This window comes from Anolis carolinensis, chromosome 5 (assembly GCF_035594765.1).
Source record: "Anolis carolinensis isolate JA03-04 chromosome 5, rAnoCar3.1.pri, whole genome shotgun sequence".
Lineage (NCBI taxonomy): Eukaryota > Metazoa > Chordata > Lepidosauria > Squamata > Dactyloidae > Anolis > Anolis carolinensis.
The window spans coordinates 18,250,000-18,272,634 of record NC_085845.1 but is presented as its reverse complement, the minus strand read 5'-3'; the positions used below and the strand labels follow the sequence as shown (position 1 = coordinate 18,272,634).

The following is a 22,635-nucleotide window of genomic DNA, read 5'->3' as shown; positions in this document are numbered from 1 at the left end:
CAGCCAGGCTTTGAAGCTATTCAGTGTTAATCAAGCTGGGTAACAAAGGGGTTTGTATATCTGTGGAATGTCTGTGGTGGTAGAAAGAACTCTTGCCTGCTTAAGGCAGGTGTGAATGTTACAATGGATCTTCCTCAGTGATCAATAAAATCAATAAACAATTGTTATCTTCCTCAGTGATAATAAAGTCACCAGTGTCCATTCCATCCCACTAATTTGATCACCATTAAAGCACAATAGGTTTTAGTCTGGAATGCCATCCAGATGTCCCATGTGAGCTATTTTCATATTCTCAAACACAATGAAGGATAAAATCAAATCAAACTGACAATGGAATTATTTTTAAAATTCAAATCTATCCAGTCTTGTTTCAAAACACATCTTGGCTTTAATATAAGCATATACAGAATACAACGAACTTCAGTTTTGAACAATAATTACATTGGACACATTGTCTTTATTTGCACCATTTTTTTTTTAAAAAAAGAACAACCCAAAATCTATAAACCTTACAAAAGTCCACAAAGGATACATGAATACTGGTCAAAAGCACAAGTCAGTCAAAAAGGAAAATATTTCTTATTGAGAAATAATGCCAGACATTACTTTTCTATCTTGCTCAACAAGCACCATATTACACTGTAAAGCTTCTTCCTGAGTAGACACATGTGTACAATTTCTATGCCAAGAGTTTACTTATTTTCTTCATTGATTGTAGTAGTAGTCTTGGCCATAAACATCATACCCATGGCCTTTGTAATAGCTATATTCATCCTCGTACGCTCTGAAGGTGTCCCCCCGTGGGTATCCATTCTCACTCCCATAGTAGTCAGTCTGGGTTTCATAGCCATTTTCATAACCGGTGGTTGTGGTGGTATCATGAACCCATGGGTCTTCCGTGGTGGTGTCATATTGCCATTGATCTTCTGGGGTGGTCTCAGCATGCCATTGCTCTTCTGTGGTAGTGTCATATTGGTCCTGATATTCTGTGGTGGGGACAACAGTGGTGAAGAGGGTGGTTGGAACAATTGTGGTTGCCTCATTCTCTTCTTCCTCTTCCTCTTCCTCTCCCTTGCCACCATTTCCATTCTCTTCTGCAGTACTGTTGGTGCTTGTACCATTCACACCATTTCCGTTCTCATCCACTTTCTCCTGTTCTTCATTTTCTTCCTCTTCGTTTTCTTCCTCTTCATTTTCATCGCTGTCTTCTTCTTCCTCTTTCCCACCCTTTTCTGGAGCTTTGTCCTTTTCAGCCTTCTTAGCCCCTCCTTCTTTTCCTGGTTTCCCAAGAGGCTCTTTTTTTACTGGCACCTGCATTGACATATTAAAAAATGAAGGGTATGTGTGAGTTTCTATAGTTACAAACTGCCTAGTAAACTCAAAATGTATAATCAAGGGACTGATTATTTGAGCTTGGAAATTTTATCTTGGACTATAACTGTAGCCATGTGAAAGCACCCAATAACAACGTTGTATTGTCCAGGACACAAAAATACAGCACAGTATTGGTAAAAGGTAATATTTTTGCTGGCCATTTTTTGTCTCAGTATAACAACATGAATGAAAATATCCTGGAATAATTCAGGGGGGAAAAGAACACGCCATTCCCCCATTTACTTAAAAAATACCTGTTTCCTTGGGGGAGGGGGGGGGATAAAAATGGGAAAACACAGAATAAATGGAAACTATTTTCTTTTAAAATAAAGACTAAAATGTTTTAAGACAGGTTATTCAAATTATTCTTTTGTTACTTTTATTACAGGACCTGCAGGCTATAATGGAGAGGAAGGAATGGGCAAAGCTATGCAATGGGAATAGTGTACAGGCAGTCCCCAAGTAAAAAGAAGATACTGGTAGGTTCTGTGTGTTTGTTCTCAAAGTGAATTTGTATGTAAGTTGGTATATTTTTAAGTGCAATTACAGCCAAATACACATTTGCTTTGGATAGCATAGGAAAGGGTATAATCCCTGTGGTGTCTGTGCCCGTTATGAAGATTTCACCTCACTTTCTGTCCCTGTGATAATGGGATTTTGAGAAAAAAATGACTTGTTGTGGAAACAAGGATTGGTGATAAAGCTTAAATTGAAATAAGCCTTTGGTCAGTAAATTTGAATAGTGCAGTAAGAAATTATGAAATTAACACAATGGCGAATGGAATGGCTCTGGAGTATGAACTGGATTACATGATTTTAACAGGTGTATTAATGTTGATTTTTTTTTAATTTTTTGGTTTTTAATGTATGTTTATTTACCGATATGTATATGTGTGGCATTGAATTGTTGCCTTTGTAAGACCACTCTGAGTCTCCTTTGGGGTGAGAAAGGCAGAATATAAGTGTGGTAAATAATAAATAAAAAAACAAACAAACATTTTTCCCCATGATAGTTCTTTCACAAGTGAATTTACCTTCTGAGAGGTAGATTTTCCTCACTTCCTGTTGCTTTACCCCTGTTCTTAACTATGAGTCATTTGTAAGTCAAATGTTTGTAACGCGGGGACTGCCTGTGTACTGTCTTATGAAAGACAATGTATATAGGATATGATTACAGCAAATTTTGCCATTGATTTCCTTTTTTTCAATTCTTTTTGTGAAAATGAAACTTTGTGTCTGCATGACATTCTGAAAAAGCAGAGAAAGATTCCTTGTCCAAGAAGACACTATGAAATTCATGGAATCGTCTGAAATTGATGGGTGACTTGAAGGTGTATACATACATATCTCCAAGCTCTAGATTTTAGCCAAAGAAAAATGATTGGAATGATAGGAATGAGCTCGATTGCAACAATAGCGTAAGGAGATGCAAGGTTTTAAGACTTTGTCCTGGTGTGGCTTTAGAAGTCCACCCATCTTACCTGCTTTGGAGGTTTGGAGTCACTAACACCCTTCTTATCTCCAGTTGCTGGTTCACTGGGAGCTTTGGTGGCCTCCTCTTTCTCCTGCTCACCTTCATTTTCTTCATTTGATGGACCCTGTAGGAAATGAAACATAAGAAACCTCAGAAGTCATTTCAGTTTACTATAGAATAGAGGCAATGGAATAAACTTAGCTCTTTGAGCAATGAGTGTCTTATATGTTGATAGAATGAGTTTCCCACTTTTGCCTTGCACCCTGTATGTCCTGCATTTGAGAACAGAGATTATTTATTTTTATTTATTTGATTTATACCCTGTGCCCCTTCCCAATAGCTTGAACAAGTTCCTATAGAGAGGTACAATTTATATAGGGTTCATTGGCCACAAACAGATCTTTGAACTGGGGCAGCCAGTGGATCCATTAGAGAGATGGTTCTAATTGGCACGTTTTTCATTTTTCAAATTCTGGATGCCCAACAAATTGACTTTCATTCAATTAGCTGTGGTAAGAGATTGCAGTCCAGGATACTCTAGCATTGTAGCAACCATCAAACCCACTACCTGAAATTTAAGAATGGATCAAGAAAATGAATCTGAAGTCCAGCTGTCCACAATCCTGGCATAATGTCATGTTCTGCAGCACAACTTTGGCATTGCTGTTGCTCAGACCAAGTGAAGTACTTATGTGCTGGTGTAGCATTTCTTCAGATCAGGTGGTTACAGCACTTAAAATAAGATGTCATTCAATGCCAGTAAAAACCAAAGTTATTTTCCTCTCTATTGCAGAATTGAGCTTGCAAAATTGCATGGTGTCACTGGCTGCTTGGATAATTATCAGAGGACATAACGACCTCTATAAAACAACAATTATAGCCTTGTTTATTTAAATGCTGGTGAAGCTCTGCTGATGTTAAAGTTGGACAAAGCCAGGAGTAAAACCATTCAATGGATCTGAGAAAGCTAAAGGCACCTTTTGAATTTCTTGAACAACATCTGGATTCGGAACATGTTGAAACTTTGAAACAGAAACCTCCAATTGTCTACAACAGTAGTTGTGTCTGACAGCTGCTATGGGGATACAAAGAAAATTCTTAACATTCCTCATAAAGTACAACTACACTGTAGATTTAAAGCAGTTTGACACCAACTTTACTGCCATGGCTCAATGCTATGGAGTCATGGGAGTTGTAGTTCAGTGAGACACCAGCACTTTTTGGCAGAGACTAAAGACTGTAAAACTGTAACATGGCATTGAGGACACAAAGCTTCATAAGCACTGGATTTTATATTTATAGATGCACATTCAAAAATAGTGAGGAAGGTCGTGACTAACATGGAAGGCAGCATATTTGGTGATACTCTGCTTAGTCTGCCCAGGTGTTATTACTTCATATATACAATGGGGATATTTTTGCCGTCCAAGAGGTCTAGCTTTGGATAAATCTACCTGATGTTGTTAGAATTGCTGGACTAGAGCATGTGGTACTTAGTTCACCTGGGATAATTCATCTGTCCAGAAATACTTACTTACTTAGGCGATCCCTCGACGTTCGAGGACGATGGTCTTCCAACCTTGGTATCTTGGGCGTGTGTTCTTAGGTGACTGAAGAGACCGATTCTTGACCCGCATATTCTCCCGCAGTGAGGACATCGGTTTCCAGGTGGAAGGCGGTCCCGGTCGGGGTTAGCTTGACGCTCCTTCCTCTTGGCACGTTTCTCCCTTAAGCCCTCCGTTCGTGCCTCTTCAAACTCCGCAGCACTGCTGGTCACAGCTGACCTCCAATTAGAGCGCTCAAGGGCCAGGGCTTCCCAGTTCTCAGTGTCTATGCCACAGTTTTTAAGGTTGGCTTTGAGCCCATCTTTAAATCTCTTTTCCTGCCCTCCAACATTCCGTTTCCCATTCTTGAGTTCAGAGTAGAGGAGCTGCTTTGGGAGACGGTGATCGGGCATTCGGACAACGTGGCCAGTCCAACGGAGTTGATGGCGTAAGAGCATCGCTTCAATGCTGGTGGTCTTTGCTTCCTCAAGCACGCTGACATTTGTCCGCCTGTCTTCCCAAGAGATTTGCAGGATTTTCCTGAGACAACGCTGATGGAAACGCTCCAGGAGTTTGGTGTGACGTCTGTACACAGTCCACGTTTCGCAGGCATAGAGCAGGGTTGGGAGGACAATGGCTTTATAAACAAGCACCTTGGTCTCTCTACGGATGTCCCGGTCATCGAACACTCTCTGCTTCATACGGAAAAATGCTGCACTCGCAGAGCTCAGGCGGTGTTGTATTTCAGTGTCGATGTTGACTTTTGTGGAGAGGTGGCTACCAAGGTAGCGGAAATGGTCAACATTTTCTAATGTTGCACCGTTAAGCTGTATTCCTGGCTTTGCAGAGGGATTAGCTGGTGCCTGTTGGAAGAGCACTTTGGTTTTCTCGATGTTCAGTGAGAGGCCGAGCTTCTCGTATGCTTCTGCGAAGGTGTTTAGAGTGGCTTGTAGGTCTTCTTCTGAACGCGCACAGACTACGTTGTCATCAGCATATTGGAGTTCTATAACAGATGTTGTGGTGACCTTGGTTTTGGCTCTCAGTCTGCTGAGGTTAAATAGCTTGCCATCTGTCCGATAGATGATTTCCACTCCGGTGGGAAGCTTCCCATCAACAAGGTGAAGTATCATAGCGATGAAGATGGAAAATAAGGTGGGGGCAATAACACATCCCTGCTTGACACCTGATTCAACCTTAAATGGGTCACTTTGGGAGCCGTTGCTGTCCAAGACTGTTGCCATCATGTCATCATGGAGGAGCCGCAGGATGTTCACAAATTTGTCAGGGCACCCGATTTTTTGGAGGATGGTCCAGAGAGCGCTGCGATTCACTGTGTCGAATGCCTTTGCAAGGTCAATGAATGCCATGTACAGAGGTTGGTTTTGTTCCCTGCATTTTTCTTGGAGCTGTCGAGCAGTGAAGATCATGTCCACTGTTCCTCTGGAGGGGCGGAAGCCATTCTGGGATTCTGGGAGGGTGTCTTCTGAGACAGGGAGAAGGCGGTTTGCAAGGATTCTTGCGAGGATTTTCCCGGCGGAGGTTAGAAGGGAGATACCACGATAGTTCCCGCAGTCTGTTCTGTCCCCTTTCTTGAAAAGGGTGATGATGGTGGCATCCTTGAAGTCTGCTGGGATTTTCTCGGTCATCCACACCTTTTCAATAAGCTGGTGGAGTTGTTGCATCAGCTCAGGTCCACCCTCTTTGAAGATTTCAGCGGGAATCCCATCAGGTCCGCTAGCTTTGTTGTTTTTTTGTTGGCTGATGGCATTGCTGACTTCTTCCAAACTAGGCAGTGCTGCAAGCTCATCCCTGGTTTGTTGTTGCGGGATTTGTGAGAGGGTCTCTTCGGCCACATTGGAGCTGCGATTCAGCAGGTTCTGGTAGTGCTCTTTCCAACGTAGTGCAATTGATGTTTTGTCCTTCAGAATTTTGGTTCCATCTGATGAGCGTAGGGGCTGTATGCCATGGTTTCTTGGTCCATAAATGATCTTTGTGGCTTTGAAAAATCCCTGAGCGTCATGGGTATCTGCAAGGTGTTGGATTTCTTCAGCCTTCTTTGTCCACCAGATGTTCTTGAGTTCTCTGGTCCTTCTTTGGACCTCGGCTTTTGCACTGGCATAGATCTTTTTCTTGGCAGCACAGTTGGTGTCTCTCTGCCATGTTTGGAAGGCTTTCCTTTTGTTATCAATCAGCTGTTGGATCTCTTTGTCGTTATCATCAAACCAGTCTTGATGTTTCTTAGTTAGGTATCCAATGCTTTCTTCGCAGGCTGTGATGATGGAGGTCTTCAGTTTGTTCCAATGTTCCTCAACATTTTCGGGGTGTTCTGTGGGTAGATGATCTTTGAGTGTTGTTTGGAGAAGGGCTCGTTTGGAGGGCACCTGAAGGGCTTGGGTGTTCATTTTTCGCCTTGTTTTCCTTCCTTGGAGTCTGCGTTTGGGGACGATCTTGATAGCCATCGTGGATCGGATTAGCCTGTGGTCTGTCCAGCAGTCATCAGTACCTGTCATGGCTCTTGTGAGAAGCACATCGCGGCGGTCTCTGGCACGTGTGATAACATAGTCCAGGAGGTGCCAATGCTTTGACCGAGGGTGCTTCCATGATGTCTTGAGCTTGTTTTTCTGGCGGAAGAGCGTGTTGGTGATGACAAGGTTGTGCTCTCCGCATTTGGTGAGAAGCAAGATGCCATTCGAGTTGCTGTTTCCGACCCCGTCTTTTCCTATGATCCCTGGCCACAGGTCAGAGTCCCTTCCGACTCTTGCGTTAAAGTCCCCCAGGAGGATGATTTTGTCCTCCTTAGGTATCTCCGATAGGATGGTATCCAGCTGACAGTAAAATTTTTCCTTGATGTCTTCGTCAGCATCTAGAGTTGGTGCATAGGCGCATATGATGGTTGCCTGTTGGTTTTTGGCAAGGTTAATTCGGAGGGTTGAAAGTCGTTCGTTGATGCCAGTGGGTGCTTCAGTCAGGTGCTTCACCAGGTCGTTTCTGATAGCAAAGCCAACTCCGTGTATTCTTCTTCGCTCTTCTTCAGGTAGTCCCTTCCAGAAGAAGGTGTAGCCTCCCTTTTCTTCCTTCAGCTGCCCCTCTCCTGCTCTCCGGGTCTCCTGAAGGGCTGCTATGTCGATCTTGAAGCGTCCCAGCTCTCTTGCAATGAGAGCAGTCCTGCGTTCGGGGCGCTCGCTGTCAGTGTTATCTAACAATGTCCGTACGTTCCATGTTCCAAAGTTCATTTTTCTTTTTTGGCCGCAGAGTGGTGACCCCTCTGGACGCGGCAGTCCAGTCAGGGTAGGAGAGGCAGACTATGTTTAGGGCACCTTTTCTAGCCCCTTCCCCGTGTGGGGTGAGCAGAGCGGATCCTAAAAAGGGCTGCTCAGTCATGGATACAGCTGCCGGACTACTCAACTGCCTCGGTCCTTGAGGTAGAACGACTGAGTCCATATCCACCGCCCATGTGCCAGTCTGTGACTAGGGGCTTCCAGATTTCACAGTCCTGCCCCCGTCGCCACTCGCTGATCGCCATGGGACTTTTGTAGGTTTGTTTTTATTTTTGTTGGAAGACGCCTGTGCGTGATTTTTTTTAATGTGTGGAGGTCGGTGCACGGCCGGTCAACACACAGTCTTCACAGAGTGAGGTTCCAGCAGTGGTGTGGTTAACACAACGACAGTGGCTTCTCAGTCTGTTGCAGCCTTCTTCCGCCTTCACAGCCGTTGTAACATGTACCATGTTATCCTCCGCCTGCTCCGCCGTTGAGGTCTTTGGGTCTTCGGATTGTGCTTGGTCTGGAACCTCCCCTGCGGCCACTCCTGGGAGTGCATCACTCCAGTGCCCACAGGTTCATCGGAACACGCAAGCCCCCTCACCACGGCAAGGTGACAATCCATCGAGGGGGTCCAGAAATACAACAGAGCATGGTGGTACTTGCATAGCTCTGGATATTTGCATGATACCAAAAAGTCCTTTTTATAAATACTCTTGTGTCAGAGCACATATTGACCCAAAGAATTATACAGCTACTGAACTGAAGAGGCTCTCACAGAGTTTTCAGGTGAAATGTGTGTTCCCCAAAAAGCATGTATACCAAAATACATACAGTAGAGTCTCACTTATCCAAGCTAAACGGGCCAGCAGAAGCTTGGATAAGCGAATATGTTGGATAATAAGGAGGGATTAAGGAAAAGCCCATTAAACATCAAATTAGGCTATGATTTTACAAATTAAGCACCAAAACATCATGTTATACAACAAAATTGACAGAAAAGTAGTTCAGTACGCAGTAATGTTAAGTTGTAATTACTGTATTTACGAATTTAGCACCAAAATATCACGATATATTGAAAACATTGACTACAAAAATGGCTTGGATTATCCAGAAGCTTGGATAAGCGGGGCTTGGATAAGTGAGACTCTACTGTATATACTTTGGAGGTTATATCACCTCTTATTCATATGGAGGAGGTTTATAACGCCCAATATATTGAAAAAATCCCAGGACTCAGAGTTATTTCAGGGGTAATTCTATGCACAGAAAAACACTTTTTTATGTTGATGGGCTTCTGTTCGGTTTTACTGAGGTAAGTCTTGCTGTACTGACTATTCGGGCTCAATCTGGAAAAAGATAAGGCATTGTTAAAGCTCATAGGCATAGCCACCCTTAAGGTTATGCATTATATCCATTGTAATCCATCCATTATATCCATTGTAGTCCACCTGAGGACCACTGATCAACATGCTCTAGGTGAGAAATTTGGAGCTTGGAGGAATAAATGTGAAGCTTGAAATTTTTTCCTCTGTAAGGCTCAATCTTAAGTCTTTGGGAAAATCTGTATAGGCAATATACAGGCAAAAGTCTGTATAGGGAATATAGGATATTCCCACAACATTTGTTTATTTCTGATGAGCATTGTAGGTTTACAAGTTTCAACAGGCTTTACCCCTTTTCTGGCAAAGTTGGGTGGATCCTGGAGTTTGCTGGAATAATATCTGATATCTAAATACTTAATGAATATATCTTAATCAAGAGGACTCTATTAGTACCCCTAAGTTGTCCAATTCAGTGATCCATGTAGAAGCCATGGGGAGGTTTAGCAAGAAAAGCTCACAAAGAAGGCTTGGGTTTAAGAATGCAACTTATGCTAGATATTATCTAGCATAAGTAGCATTCTTAAACCCAAGCTTTCTTTATGAGCTTTTGTTGCTAAAGAACATAACTTATCTAGTAGATAAGTTATGTTCTTTCAGGTTTCCTTATTAAATTTGCTTCTGAATTTAGCTTTTGTGTGTGTTGTCAATGCCTTTCGTTCAAGCCTATGTAACAAGTGACCTGCTACAGTAACAGACAACCAGATATGTTTGGTGGTCCATTGAGGGTCTAATGAGTATTCTGTATTTGCACTTAGTAAAATATAGATGTTGTGAAGTACCAGCCATGAGCCACAAGTTGTGGCACATTGTTCGTTGTCATCAGTTATGCAGGCCTGGCTGGATACTATTTTGTTAAAGCATGGATGAGCAGCTTGTGCCCCTCATCATTAGCTATACAATCAAAACTGATAGGAGTTGTAGTCCAGCAACATGACTAAGGCTACACATTGCCTACTCCTTTTTTAGACAATTGTTATCCAAGAGACCACTCACACTGCAGAATTATAGCAATTTGACATGACTTTGCCATAGCTCCATACTATGAAATTCTGGGATTTGTAGTTTACTGATCATAGCTTTTGGACACAGATGGCTAGTTATCTCACAAAATCCCAGAATTCCATAGCATCGAGGACCACACTTTGCCCTGCTGTGAATATTGAACGAATTAAAAAGTTTCAGTTGCATTAAGAAAGGAGCAGTTGTCCACCCTTCTGTTACAATGTAATTTGGTTATTGGTATAAAAGGATTAATTGCAAGTAAGTAATTTCTTGCTAGTGCTACAAATATTTTGAATGTTTTCGTGAGAACCACAAAAGTTGCATTTGTATAAATGCACATTTATACAAATCTGTTGTTACACCATTGGCTTCCAAAACCTTTGACTGTGTCTTCAAGGGTTACTTCTTGTTTAGATGACTTGGGATGTAAAAAAACACTGCACAGACCAGGATGGAAACTTGTGGGCAGTTAGTAATCCTCACCATGGCTTCTCAGAGTACAGTCTGTAAAAACAATCTTGGTTATTTTCTTATGCTCTTTGGTTTATTTTGACCAGCGGCAAACATGTCTCTTACCGCTTCTTCTTCTTCTTCCTCTTCTGAACTGTTCCCACCATAGCCTTCTTCAGATGAGTCACTGTTAAACTAAAAGAAGAGAAAATCCTCAAGCCTTTTTCATATATCACAAAATAACAATAAATGCCAATATAGAGAAAAGGCATCAGGTTTTGTGCTCAAAAACAAGCATGTTATTCCCATGAAGTCATTGTGGCTGATACACTGCTTCAGAGCCCTGTCATTAGCTCTTCCCTTAATGCAGAGAAATGAAATATATAAGTCAGGAAACTAAACCTAACAAGATAATTTAGTTCCAAAGATAAGCAATGGCTGCAGCTTTTTGGTTGGTTTTCATTTTCCCACCCGCTTACAAATGATATAGAGCCAATGTGGTCTAGGGTCGTAGTTCTCAGTGTTTGGTTTTCCAGATGTTTTAGATTTCATTTCCCAGAAGCAGCAGTCAGTATCCAAAACATCTGGAAGATCTAAGGCTGAGAACCATTCTATAGCCTGTGTTCAAAATAAACCTCAACAATAAAAGTCATTGGGGCAGCTCTCAGTCAGCCGCCACCATTTCTCAGCCTACTGAATCTCATGCATATTCAATCACTACAAAGGTGGGAAACCACTGGATAAAAAGGTTCCCCTTTATCCCATTTCTAGCCAAAAGCTGATGTCCCTTTTAAAAAGCCTGAAACAGCTGATTGGGTTGTTAAATACGATCACACAGCTGATTAAAAGGAAGCACGAACAGAGAGCCATTAGAACTCTCTGAAACTCTCTATTTTGCACCATATAATATTAAACAGAGCTTTAATAATTAGGAAAGGAAGAAATCCAGCGGAAGTTTTCTTTTAAAAAATCACTCTATTATATGCTGAACCTCATATGCGCACATGCAAAAATACTTGTATTTATTATATGCGCATGTGCGCATATATGGATCAGCGCATAACCATATATATATATATTTTAAAGCTTCCACTGAATGTCCCCCATCCACCCTCCATTTTATCCCGAGACACAGAAGGGAGGCCAGTGAGGACAGCGGGGGAAGAAATCCCAGGACTGGCAGGTCTGTGTAGGGACCTGATCTGAGGTACTGGGTTTTTTTTACCCTCTTTTTAATCTCGCGTTTTGGTGCTGTCTGGAAGTGCTTCAAGTTGTATATATTTATGTGTACCCTCAAGTCACTTGTCAATTTAACCCTGAATTTCATGGGATTTTCTTAGACAAGAAGTACTCAGAGGTGGTTTGCCAGTTCTCTCTAACCAACAGTATTTGATGTTCGTTGGTGGATTCCCATCCAACTACTAGTTCCTCCTGCCCCTGCTTAGTTTCCAAAAGCAGACAGGTTCTAGTGTCAATACAGATTAATAATCTGGAATTCCAAAATACACGTGGACATGTATGCTGATAGGTAGAAGCCAAAATCCAAATAATAATACAAATCCAAGATCTAGAACATTTCTATTACCATACATTTTGTATAAGGGATACTAAACCTGTGTTTGGCTCATGAAATTAATCATACACTTCACAGAGGACTTTCATAAATCATGGGGGAATGAGAATATCCTGGACTTGTTATGTCCAGGTTCACAGCTTAAAATCAGACTTTCTTTGGTTCTGATATTATCAAAGAGCTGATGTAATTTAAAGGTTTGAGTCCTGGACCAAGACTTTCAAGGACCATGGTTTAAATTCCAGTTCAGCCATGGAAACCCACTGGATGAATTTGAGCAAGTGACACTACCTTAGCTTCAGAGGAAGGCTATGGTAAATTCGATCTATGCATTCATATTATCAGGATTTTTGTAGTTAGGAGACAAGCAAGGATATAGAGTTATTTTCCAACATTGCGAAGTTATGGATCAGTACAAAAATATCTAGCCAACAGACATGCCAAACCACCACGCTGCCTCGGCATCCTTCCCAGAAGCAAGACAATTTTTAGTTCCTTCCATGAGCCAACCTTGAAAACATATAATTAGCAGCCTCCTATATTGGTCTCTCACAGTCAAGAGATAGTAATCAAAACTCATCTATAAGCAAGTGTATCATGTATAAAATAATGTATAAAGGCTGTGTTTCCTTAGCTTATATTTGCGAAGATAGGATGTTGGGTGAATCTACACAATAAAATTAATACAGTTTGACACCACTTTGACTGCTATGGCTCAATGCTATGGAATCATAGGAGTTATATATTCATAATCCCTTTAGCCTTCTCTGCCAATGAGTGCTAGTACTTCATCAAACTATAGATCCCATGATTCCATAACATTGAGCCACAGCAGTTAAAGTGGTAACAAACTACACAATATTGATAGTGCAGATGCACCCATAGGTAAAATATTCGAGATTCCTTCAGTATTGTAGAATCATTCCTCAGGACTAAAACATCCTTGAAGCTGGTTTCATTTTTTGTTTCTGAAATCACTAACCACATTTTAAAAGAATCGTGTTTCCAGTTTGTTAAACTCTTTAGAAAGAATTTGCAATTACCTGCTGTCTTTTCATTGGTGGGTATAAGTAAGGCTGTCTGTAAAAAAACTGCCAAAATCTGTTCTTGAACACCTGTTAGAAAAACAGGGGAAAGCATTTTTAGCTACAGAATTTAAGAAAAATACCAACATGTAAAGATTTTCTAAAAAAATCAGTCAAACATACTGCATTCTCTTCTGAATCATCCGCCTTAAATCTTCTTCTGAAGCTTTTTACCTACAAGGAAAGAGAGAATTATTTAAGGTGCATGTAATATTCTTTCTGCGAATGCTTACTTTAGTTTGCAGACTTCATGGAATGATATTATGTATCATTCTGGAATAGGAGCACATGGATATTCCCGACACACTTTTTCAATTATGTTCTGAATATTACTGCGATGTTTTACTTGTCTTTTTATCCAAAAATGTCCCTAATGTTCTATTTAGTTTCCCAACAATAGCAACAAAAACCTGTAAAAAGCATCAGAGTGACATCTAGTGACATAATATAATATTGGCTTTATAGAGCAGCAAGGTCATATGAAAGGAGAAAAGAAACTACTGCAAATGAATGAGAGCTTTGTTTCACCGGAAGCCTTGTTTATTATTAGTTGGGACTTCTGGATCCACATGGAGCTTCTCCAGTCAACAGTGTGCCCATCTACACTGCCATATAATGCAGTTTGAAACTGCATTATATGTCAGTGTAGATTCATATAATGCAGATGGTAAGAGCTGTTTAGCAGTATACTGTATATACTTGAGTATAAGCCTAGTTTTTCAGCCCTTTTTTTAAGACTGAAAAAAAAAACCCCTTGGCTTATACTCGGGTGAGGGTCCTGGTTGGCTTATATTTGGATCAGCTTATACTCGAGAATATATGGTACATTTATTATTTTTCTCTATTATTATTACATTTATTATTTTTCTCTATTATTATTGCTACTATTACATTTATTTCACTCTGATTTTATTATTATGATTATTGCATTTATGATTTTACTCTGTTTATTATTACTTGTATTATTTTTCTGTATTTATTATTATTACATGTATTATTATTATTACATCTATTATTATTACATCTATTATTATTATTACATTTATTATTATTAAAAGGATACATAAGCACATTTACATTGAAGACAATGAGAATAATTATTTGATTAGAGTTGGACAGTCTTATCTTAAATTTGAGCTTTATGTAAATATTCAAAAACATTTAACCTACTGATGCCTCCATTAATGTAATTTTATTGGTATCTGTTTTTATTTCTGAAATTTACCACCCTCGGCTTATACTGGAGTCAATGTTTTCCCAGGTTTTGTGATAAAATTAGGTGCCTCTGATTATATTCGGGTCAGTTTATACTCGAGTATATATGGTAATATGCTGCCTGAGAGTGTGGTGGAGCCTACTTCTCTGAAGGTTTTTAAGCAGAGGCAGGATAACCAACTATCCAGAGTTTTTGATTGTGTGTTTCTGCATGCCATGGGGTTGGACTGGATGATCCTTATGGTCTCTTCCAATTCTATGATTCTATGAGTCTTCAAACCAGGGAAGAAAAGGGGCTCAAGGAAGCTGGGTAATCAATTCGACCAATAAACATTCATATTTCATAATGTAATGTATTAACCCTCCTTTAATTGTCCTCCCAATTTGTTGAGTTCTGCTTTCCAAGGCAGCAAATACGAAGCAGGAATGAGTCTAAAAAATATGCATCATGACCTTCAACATTATATCTTCACTTTAACTGCCATGGCTTCACTTTAACTCCGTGGCAATATCCTATGAACTCTTGGGATTTGCAGTTTAGGAAGGAATTCTCAGTTAGAGAATTGTTTAAAATTCTCAGACAGAAAGCTCTTGGGACAAACGGCAAACCCCAGGATTCCACGAAGTGCAATTATTGCAGCTGAAGTGGAATTAGAGCATTATAATTACATATTGTGAAATGGATGAGTCAATCCCTTTGTAATGCTGTTTTCCAGTAGAGAAAAAAATATTCTTTAAACCAGGGGAATTTTCACATTAAAAAAAAAAACATCTTGAAGTGACCTACAGCTGCAAAAATAAAATAAAATTAGTTAACGGGGACCCAAATTTCATAATACTATATTCAATTGGACGCTCATCAGATCTTTTCTTTGTCTGCTCACTGTTGGCCCCAGAGACCTAGGTGGGCATCCCTTTTTGTAAAAGTTACAAAAAAGTTATTAAAATGTGCTATTTTCACATAAAGACTTTGAGATTGCCCTCTCATCCAATAAAGAGGAAGAAATCCTTTAAATTGGATCTATACAATCATATGTATGTATGTGTGTATATAGCAACAACACCTACCAGATCTAGATAGATTGATAGATAACACACATACACAAACAAAATAGCTGGGAAGTTTGTTTTATTGTCTGCCACGTGTCCTGGAATTGTATTCCTCTCAGAAGGAATAAAATATTACTGCTATTATTGGAAGTTGCCATTGACTGTTCTGCAAAAAGGTAAATGTCATATGTTTATTTGCTGTTTTCAATAAATGAGAATTACAGCAACAGATAGAGCAACCTACAGCAACATTTACACTGTGTGTTTCCCTTCCCCATCAAGATAGTGAAATGAACCTACCCTCCTTCCCTATTTCCGTAGGAACAGAAACTACTTATTAAATTAAAAAGCGACTAAGATGGAGGACCATATCTAGACAAAAGCAACATTGTGATTAGAGGAAGAGGAAGAAATTATACCACACTGCAATCGGTGCACTTTTCTTTCTTGTGAATGAACAAATTATCCAAGTATTGTATGGAACATACATTTAATGTGGGGCTATCATTATATAAACCCATGCTCAATGTGTGTCATAAATATGATTAAAAGGAGGAGGAGAACATCTTGGTGGGAAAGCTGCACATACTTTGGATGCATAATGACACATGTCTCAATCGAAAAGGATTGTAGGGATGGAAAGACAGTATTTTTCCAAAGCCATCAATGTTATGACTCATTTCAGTGGCTTAATCTGGATGGCATTGAGTTGTAAGCAGAACAGGAAAATTCACACGGGTTGAGATTAATCAGTGTTCATGTTGACTGGAAGACTCTGAGAGTTGCTTAAAGAAGTAACTTTTATGTATTCTGCTATTACCAAGAAGAAATAGCTGTCATTGTCTTCTTGCTTGAATGTTAAGTAAATATCTCCAGGAATCTCCACTAGGATCCTACTTAAAAGTATGGTCTATATTTTTTGACTTTACCCAGAACTGTTATGGATGTGTGTGTGTGTGTGTGTGTGTGTGTGGAGGGGGGGGATCTGGAACATCATATCTTTCAGGAGGGAATAACTGGGGCCTTCCTGCTCACTCCTAAGAGTAACCACTTGTGTATCATCCTGATGATGGGTGCATTTACATTGGAGAATTAATGCAATTTGACACCACCTTTGATACCAATGGGCCCCTGGTGGCACAGTGTGTTAAAGCACTGAGCTGCTGAACTTGTGGACCAAAAGGTCCCAGGTTCAAATCCTGGGAGCGGAATGAGCGCCCGCTGTTAGCCCCAGCTCCTGCCAACCTAGCAGTTCGAAAACATGCAAATGTGAGTAGATCAATAGGTACCGCTCCGGCTGGAAGGTAACGGCACTCCATGCAGTCATGCCGGCCACATGACCTTGGAGGTGTCTATGGACAATGCTGGCTCTTCGGATTTACCTTGATATCAATGCTATTGAATCATGGGAACATTAGTTTGGTGAAGCACCAGCACTCTTTGGCAGAGAAGCTAAAGACCTTACAAAACAAGTCCCATGATTCCATAGCATGGAGTCATGGAGTCATGGTGTCAAATTGCATCACTTCTACAATGTAGATGCATCGTACGTGACCTATGCCAGACAGAGCTGTGCTGCCAATATGTATAGTGTCCTCTTTTAGCATCTCAACTTCCCACAACCTGGCTGAGCCAACTGGCAGCAGAATTCAACTGCTGGATATAAAACAGAATAAAAGGTCGGGAACATTTACAAACAGCTGCTCTTCCTTTGGGTATAAGAAGGAGCTATTTTAGTTCTGAGTAACAACCACCCCTAGAGTGGCTACTGTTCTAGTTTAAAGAGGTGACATACAGCTATAAAAACAAAGTAAATCTCAATTAATAGTGTTTTGTTGTTTATTTGTTCTGTCATTTCCAACTCTTTTGACCTCATGGACCAGCCCACATCAGAGCTCCCAATTAATAGTGATCCAATAATTAATTATTAATCAATTATTATAATATACAAAAACAATAATAACAAAACCCCCCAAACTGACCTCAACATGCAACTAAACAGCAGGGCTGTCTACTAACATAAGTAAATGCTTGCAGTGCATCCTAGGTATAAAACTGTTGTTTGTACTCACTGAGAAAGCACATGCTACGCCCAGAAGACAGAGAAAAATAAAAGCTGTCCTCATTTTTCTGATTTCTGGAAAAGAAAAACAAACAGAATATTCACTTGGGACATGATCCAGACAGGAAGGCAGGTATTCATACAACGACCGGCCTTTTCACAACCTTGTGCATATATAAACACAGCTTGTTTCATTTCCTTGTTCAAAGTCTCCAGGTCTCTGTGGTCAAATACCACATAACTATAAGTAGGCAGGCAAACATCTTGGTCTTTCTAAAGGCCAACCAAATTCCTTTCCCAGCAAAAGGTAGGGTGTTATCGGCAGTTTCATTTGGCCACAGAACTATATGTTGGTAATGTACAGAAGTTGAGCAGAAGGTCAAGAAACCAATATAAATGGAAGGAAAGATGATTCCTTCCATTCTTCCCAATTGAGGCTTCACCACTCACCCTTTTTTGTTCACATTGAATATGGATAAAGAAGCATGGGTATGTAGGATGAGAATAAGTGTTCTAAATCTTTCTTTCCCTCCCCAGTTACAATACAACACCCATGTGCTTAAGAATGATTGCTAGTTTGAAAGGAACAGAGAACGCTTCCAAAGTGGGCAAGGTCATAGAGTGATCCTATCCTCTGATTCTTTGCTTAAGAGAAAGCCTTTCTTAAAAGATGAGCATTTGAAAGAAAAGGGGAAGCATTTGTGGTGGACTGGAAGTTGAACAGGGAAAGACTACTGGTTTGGTCCAATTCATGGTGAAACCCTAAAAGAGAGACTGTTTTTACTAGTTCAGAAAAAGAGCTGGAAAGGAGAGGAGATGCAGTTGGCAGGGTTCAGCAGTGGATTTTATATTTAGGGCTTTAAGATTTGTCTCCAAGGTTGCTTACAGAATATATAGAAAATTTCTATAATCAGATCTTGTGCTGGCCCTTCACTGGATGCATGGAACTTCTGGGGCACGGATATGTTTTTGATTTAATGCACACCCAAATATGACTTAAATTAGTGTGCAAGAGGATCTGGTGGCACCTTTGAAACTGAGAAAAAGAAGTTATAGCATAAGTTATAAACAGTCTTAAGTCTATTTCCTCAGTTGCTTTGACGTAGACTTAAATCTATGGAAGTTTATTCTACAGTTTCTTTCTTTCAGTCAAGATCTCTTTGCATACTGATATTCCAGACTAACACAATTATGTCTTTGAATGTCTTATATTGTGATTGTTTTTGCAATATTCTATTAGGATTGGCTATCATGGCTATCAAAAAAAATGGCTATGTGCCCAGGCTTTTAATGGATAAACAATAAAGATGATACAGACTGACTTATGGATAAAGCACGAGGTTTTCGGACGAACAGATCTGAGCATATGTATTTTTTAAATTTATATACTGTAATTTTATACTGTATTTAATAGTTTTTAACTGATTTTATGTATTGTTGATTGATTTTGTATAGGCACCTAATTGTGCCAGTGTTGTAAGCCACCCTGAGTCCCTTCGGGTGAGAAGGGCGGGATATAAATATTGGAAATGAATAAATAAATAAATAAATCATACTCGAATGACAGCTGACAGCAGTAAAGTTGGGAGAGGAAAAAAAATGCATTTCAAATGGGAGTTAGGCCTCTCTGGTCAGGACCAGGGCTGGTTTGAGGATGCCATGAATGGTTTTATGAACAATTGCTGCCCTACCTCCCATGTCTGTGGATGAGCTTTCTTCTTAGTTATTGTTGCCTTCTTTTCCTAGAAGAGTAGGTCATGGACAGTGATGGTACTCTTCTGATGAATGGGTACTGAAATCCCCTACTACATATTAACAGTGATGTTATAATGATCCAGGCCCAGTAGCTGCTTCCCAACATTTATTGGGCAAGGTTAAGTGGCATCCTTCCTCCCCTGCTAAGGGATATTGGCTGCCAATGCCAGGTGTGCATATCCCTCACCATTTCACAGATAGATGCCAGGAGATGTGTGGTAATAATGGCAAAAATACTATAATAAAAGAGCACACAAGCTAGGAGAGGCTGCATCATTTTACTTTTGCTGGAGTGGGAAGACCCCTTCTTTTTGCTCCACTTTGCTGAGTTGATAGAGTGCAACTTCTTGTGCACTTATGATGCATCAATAGAACTGAGCTGAGGAGGAAAGGAGAAATGGGAGAAGGAAAAAAACTGGGACACAAGCAGCTGAAACAGTGGGATAGCAGAGAATTAACTAGGATTGTCCCTGACAAATCTGGACAGTTGGAGGGCATGGACTTGCAAAGTGATGCTACCATCATCTGTTTCTGTCATTACAGACCCTCCTCTCTTGGGATGCATCTACACTGTAGAATGAAGGCAGTTTGATACTTTAACTGTCATGGCTCAAGAGTATAGAATTGTGGGAATTGCAGTTTGGTGATGCTCCAGCACTTATTGGTCGAGAACGCTAAAGACCTTGTAAAACTACAACTCCCATGATTCCATTACATTGGAATCATGGCAGTTAAAGTGGTGTCAAACTGCATTCATTTTACACTGTAGATACACTCTTGGTAGATTTCAGCAAGGCCAGCACATTGTCTGCTTTTATACATCTAATAATGGCAAAGGGATGTTCCATTTTTCTCTGGGTCAGAAGAAACCTAAACAAAAATGGAAAAAGATTGTAGTGGTTATCAAAGTGAAATCGATGAGGCTTATTTTAATTTATTTTATTTGGAGGCTGGCTGCCAAACTTTCCCTTAAATCCACAAACCAATCCTTGTTCTTGAACATTCATGATCTTGTGGAATATAATAAGCACTTCTTCTTTGAGCACCACATCACACCAAACTATTTGGTGTGGGAGTTTTGGGGTTTCTTGAATTTGGCAGCAAGCATAACAGTGAGGCTGCCCTGAAGCAGCTGCACTGATTTTATCTGGACAGGGTATAATTCAAAGTTAATTCAGTGTGGTCAGTGACCTGGGTCTGCAAGCCTCAAACCTCAGAACAGTAGCTGAAGTGAGCCCACATCCAAACATTAGGAAGGCTGACAGGAGATGACAGCTTGATCTCATTAGCAGGTAGAATGAGCCCACTTAACAGACCAGCAAGCCAATCTTCAACCACCAGTGTTAAAGAGTTAATAATTATGATGTATGTCCCAATCTTCAGATGTGCACCTACACTGTAGAATGAATGCAGTTTGACACCATGACCACGTCTCAATGCTATGGAATCTGGAGAGGTGTAGTTTTACATTGTCTTAGCCCTCCATGTCAAAGAGTGTTGGAGCATCACCAAATTCCAACTCTCACGATTCTATAGCATTGAGCCATGATAGTTTATGATATCAAACTGCATTTATCCTATAGTGTAGCATGTAGTACAAATATTGTTATTCTGGAATGAATGACACTTATGGAAGCATTGCATGTGTTCACTACTCCTTTAGAATATCCCAAGGTCTAAAATAAGCCACACATTGAACTTAATGGATATTATCTCTATTTACAGTTTGGTCTCCACAACATGAATCAATAAGTATCTATACCTATTTGTAGTATATCTCTAAAGTAGATAAAGCTGAGATTGAGAATATATCTGCACTTTAGATTGAATGAAGTTTGACACCACTTTAACTGCCAAAGCTCAGTGATATGGGATCATGGGATTTGTAGTTTGTTGAAGCACTAGCACTATTTCCCAGGGAAGGCTAAAGACCTCGAGACCTCCCATGGTTCCATAGCATTGAGCCATGGCAGTTAAAGTGGTGTCAAACTGTGTTGGTTCTATAGTGCAGATTCATCTTGACATAATGACCAGCATCCTCTCTCTACTAGAGGTTGTTGGATCATGAGTCAACATATAGATGAATCCACTTGATTCAGTGGGTCAGGGTTAGCAATAGTATTTAGGCCACAGCCTTGCTTAAGGCAATTAAATATGTTCATGGCCAACATGACATTTGAACATTTTAGATAACCTCTAGGAAACGTGTGGGTAATACCTAGACCAAATCTAGAATTTCTCAATGTTGGCCATTATATTAGAGCTAATGGGAGCTGTGGTTTAACAAAATCTAAAGGGACACATATTGACAAATCTTGCTTTTGAAGACATAGTGTTTACCAACCTGACCTTGTCTACAGACAATAATGATCACCTACCTGACAAGGTTGTTGCAAAGATTACTAAGTGTGCATCTACATTGTAGAATTAATGCAGTTTGGGACTACTTCTGACCCAAGGTTATGGAACCCTAGGAATTGTAGTTTGGTGAGGCTCCAGCCTGCTTCGGTAGAGAAGGCCAAAGACCACATAAAACTACAATTCCTATGATTCCATAGCATTGAACCATAGCAATTAAAATGATACCAAATTGTATTGATTCTAGAGTGTAAATGCCCCCTAAGATAACACACATGGAGTGCTCAAAAACATACACAAAATACTACATGAATGCTAGAAGTTGTTACTGGATTTATTAGGTCTGTTTTATCATATAGAATTAGGAAACAAACATAATAATTGTGGATTTCCCATTGTCCCCACCAATGCTACAGATAATACCATAATGTAAAACTCAGTCAAGAATGGTTGAAGTAAGATTGCTAAGAAATAGGGCTCGTTCCCATGTAAGCCGCTCTGAGTCCCCTTGGGGAGATGGAGACGGGATACAAAAATAAAGTTGTTGTTGTTGTTGTTGTTGTGGTTGTTGTTGTTGTTATTATTATTATTATTATTATTATTATTATTATTATTATTATTATTAAATAGTTTCTTCAAGCTTGTACAAGTCCCGTTTTACTATTTTTAATTAAAGGGAGATAAAAGCAGCAGCCATGGTAGTACTTCCCAGCAAAGCACTTTGAATGAAATAACAGAAATCATGCTCTTGAGAAGCTCAAACTTATGAATTGAAACATAGATTTACACCAAAGTAAAATTGGAATATCAGACATCCATGGGCTAAAAGCAAGGTGAAAATGTTATTTCTTGTATAGCACCAAATGCAGTTGGTGGGGACTTACCGGCTTGCAGTCCTTGTCGTCCTGAAGTGTTCAGGCTGGTCTCAAAGGACTCGGGGGACAGAGATTTAACAGTTCATCTGTTTGTTCTTGGTCATCCTACCGGGATATAAGCACTATTTTTACTCCTCACCAGCCAATCACAGCTTTCCAAGCATGATGTCAGC

General features: G+C 40.1%; 1 protein-coding gene and 1 long non-coding RNA gene across 3 annotated transcripts in view; one reads left to right on the top strand and one right to left on the bottom strand.

Annotated features, from left to right (window-relative positions):
• LOC134299338 (uncharacterized) overlaps positions 1 to 22,635 on the top strand; it is a 115,864-nt gene that overhangs the window by 35,918 nt on the left and 57,311 nt on the right. For both annotated transcript variants that reach the window (XR_010006517.1, XR_010006518.1), the window contains exon 2: positions 1,763 to 1,853. This is a non-coding gene — a long non-coding RNA (uncharacterized LOC134299338). The remainder of the gene's footprint in view (positions 1 to 1,762; positions 1,854 to 22,635) is intronic.
• ibsp (integrin binding sialoprotein) lies at positions 366 to 22,563 on the bottom strand. Its single transcript, XM_003221295.4, has 7 exons — positions 22,472 to 22,563; positions 17,485 to 17,549; positions 13,271 to 13,321; positions 13,106 to 13,177; positions 10,616 to 10,684; positions 2,856 to 2,972; positions 366 to 1,311 (listed from the first exon to the last, which is right to left on the bottom strand). The coding sequence occupies exons 2-7, from the start codon at positions 17,536 to 17,538 to the stop codon at positions 706 to 708; spliced, it is 969 nt and encodes a 322-aa protein (XP_003221343.2). The 5' UTR covers positions 17,539 to 17,549; positions 22,472 to 22,563; the 3' UTR covers positions 366 to 705.

Excerpts from the sequence above, each read along its gene's own strand:
- ibsp (XM_003221295.4), bottom strand. The coding sequence starts at position 17,538 with ATGAGGACAGCTTTTATTTTTCTCTGTCTTCTGGGCGTAGCATGTGCT. Across the intron at positions 13,322-17,484 it reads GCGTAGCATGTGCTTTCTCA|GTAAAAAGCTTCAGAAGAAG; the intron begins GTGAGTACAAAC and ends CTTTCCTTGTAG. Across the intron at positions 13,178-13,270 it reads ATGATTCAGAAGAGAATGCA|GTGTTCAAGAACAGATTTTG; the intron begins GTATGTTTGACT and ends TTTTTCTAACAG.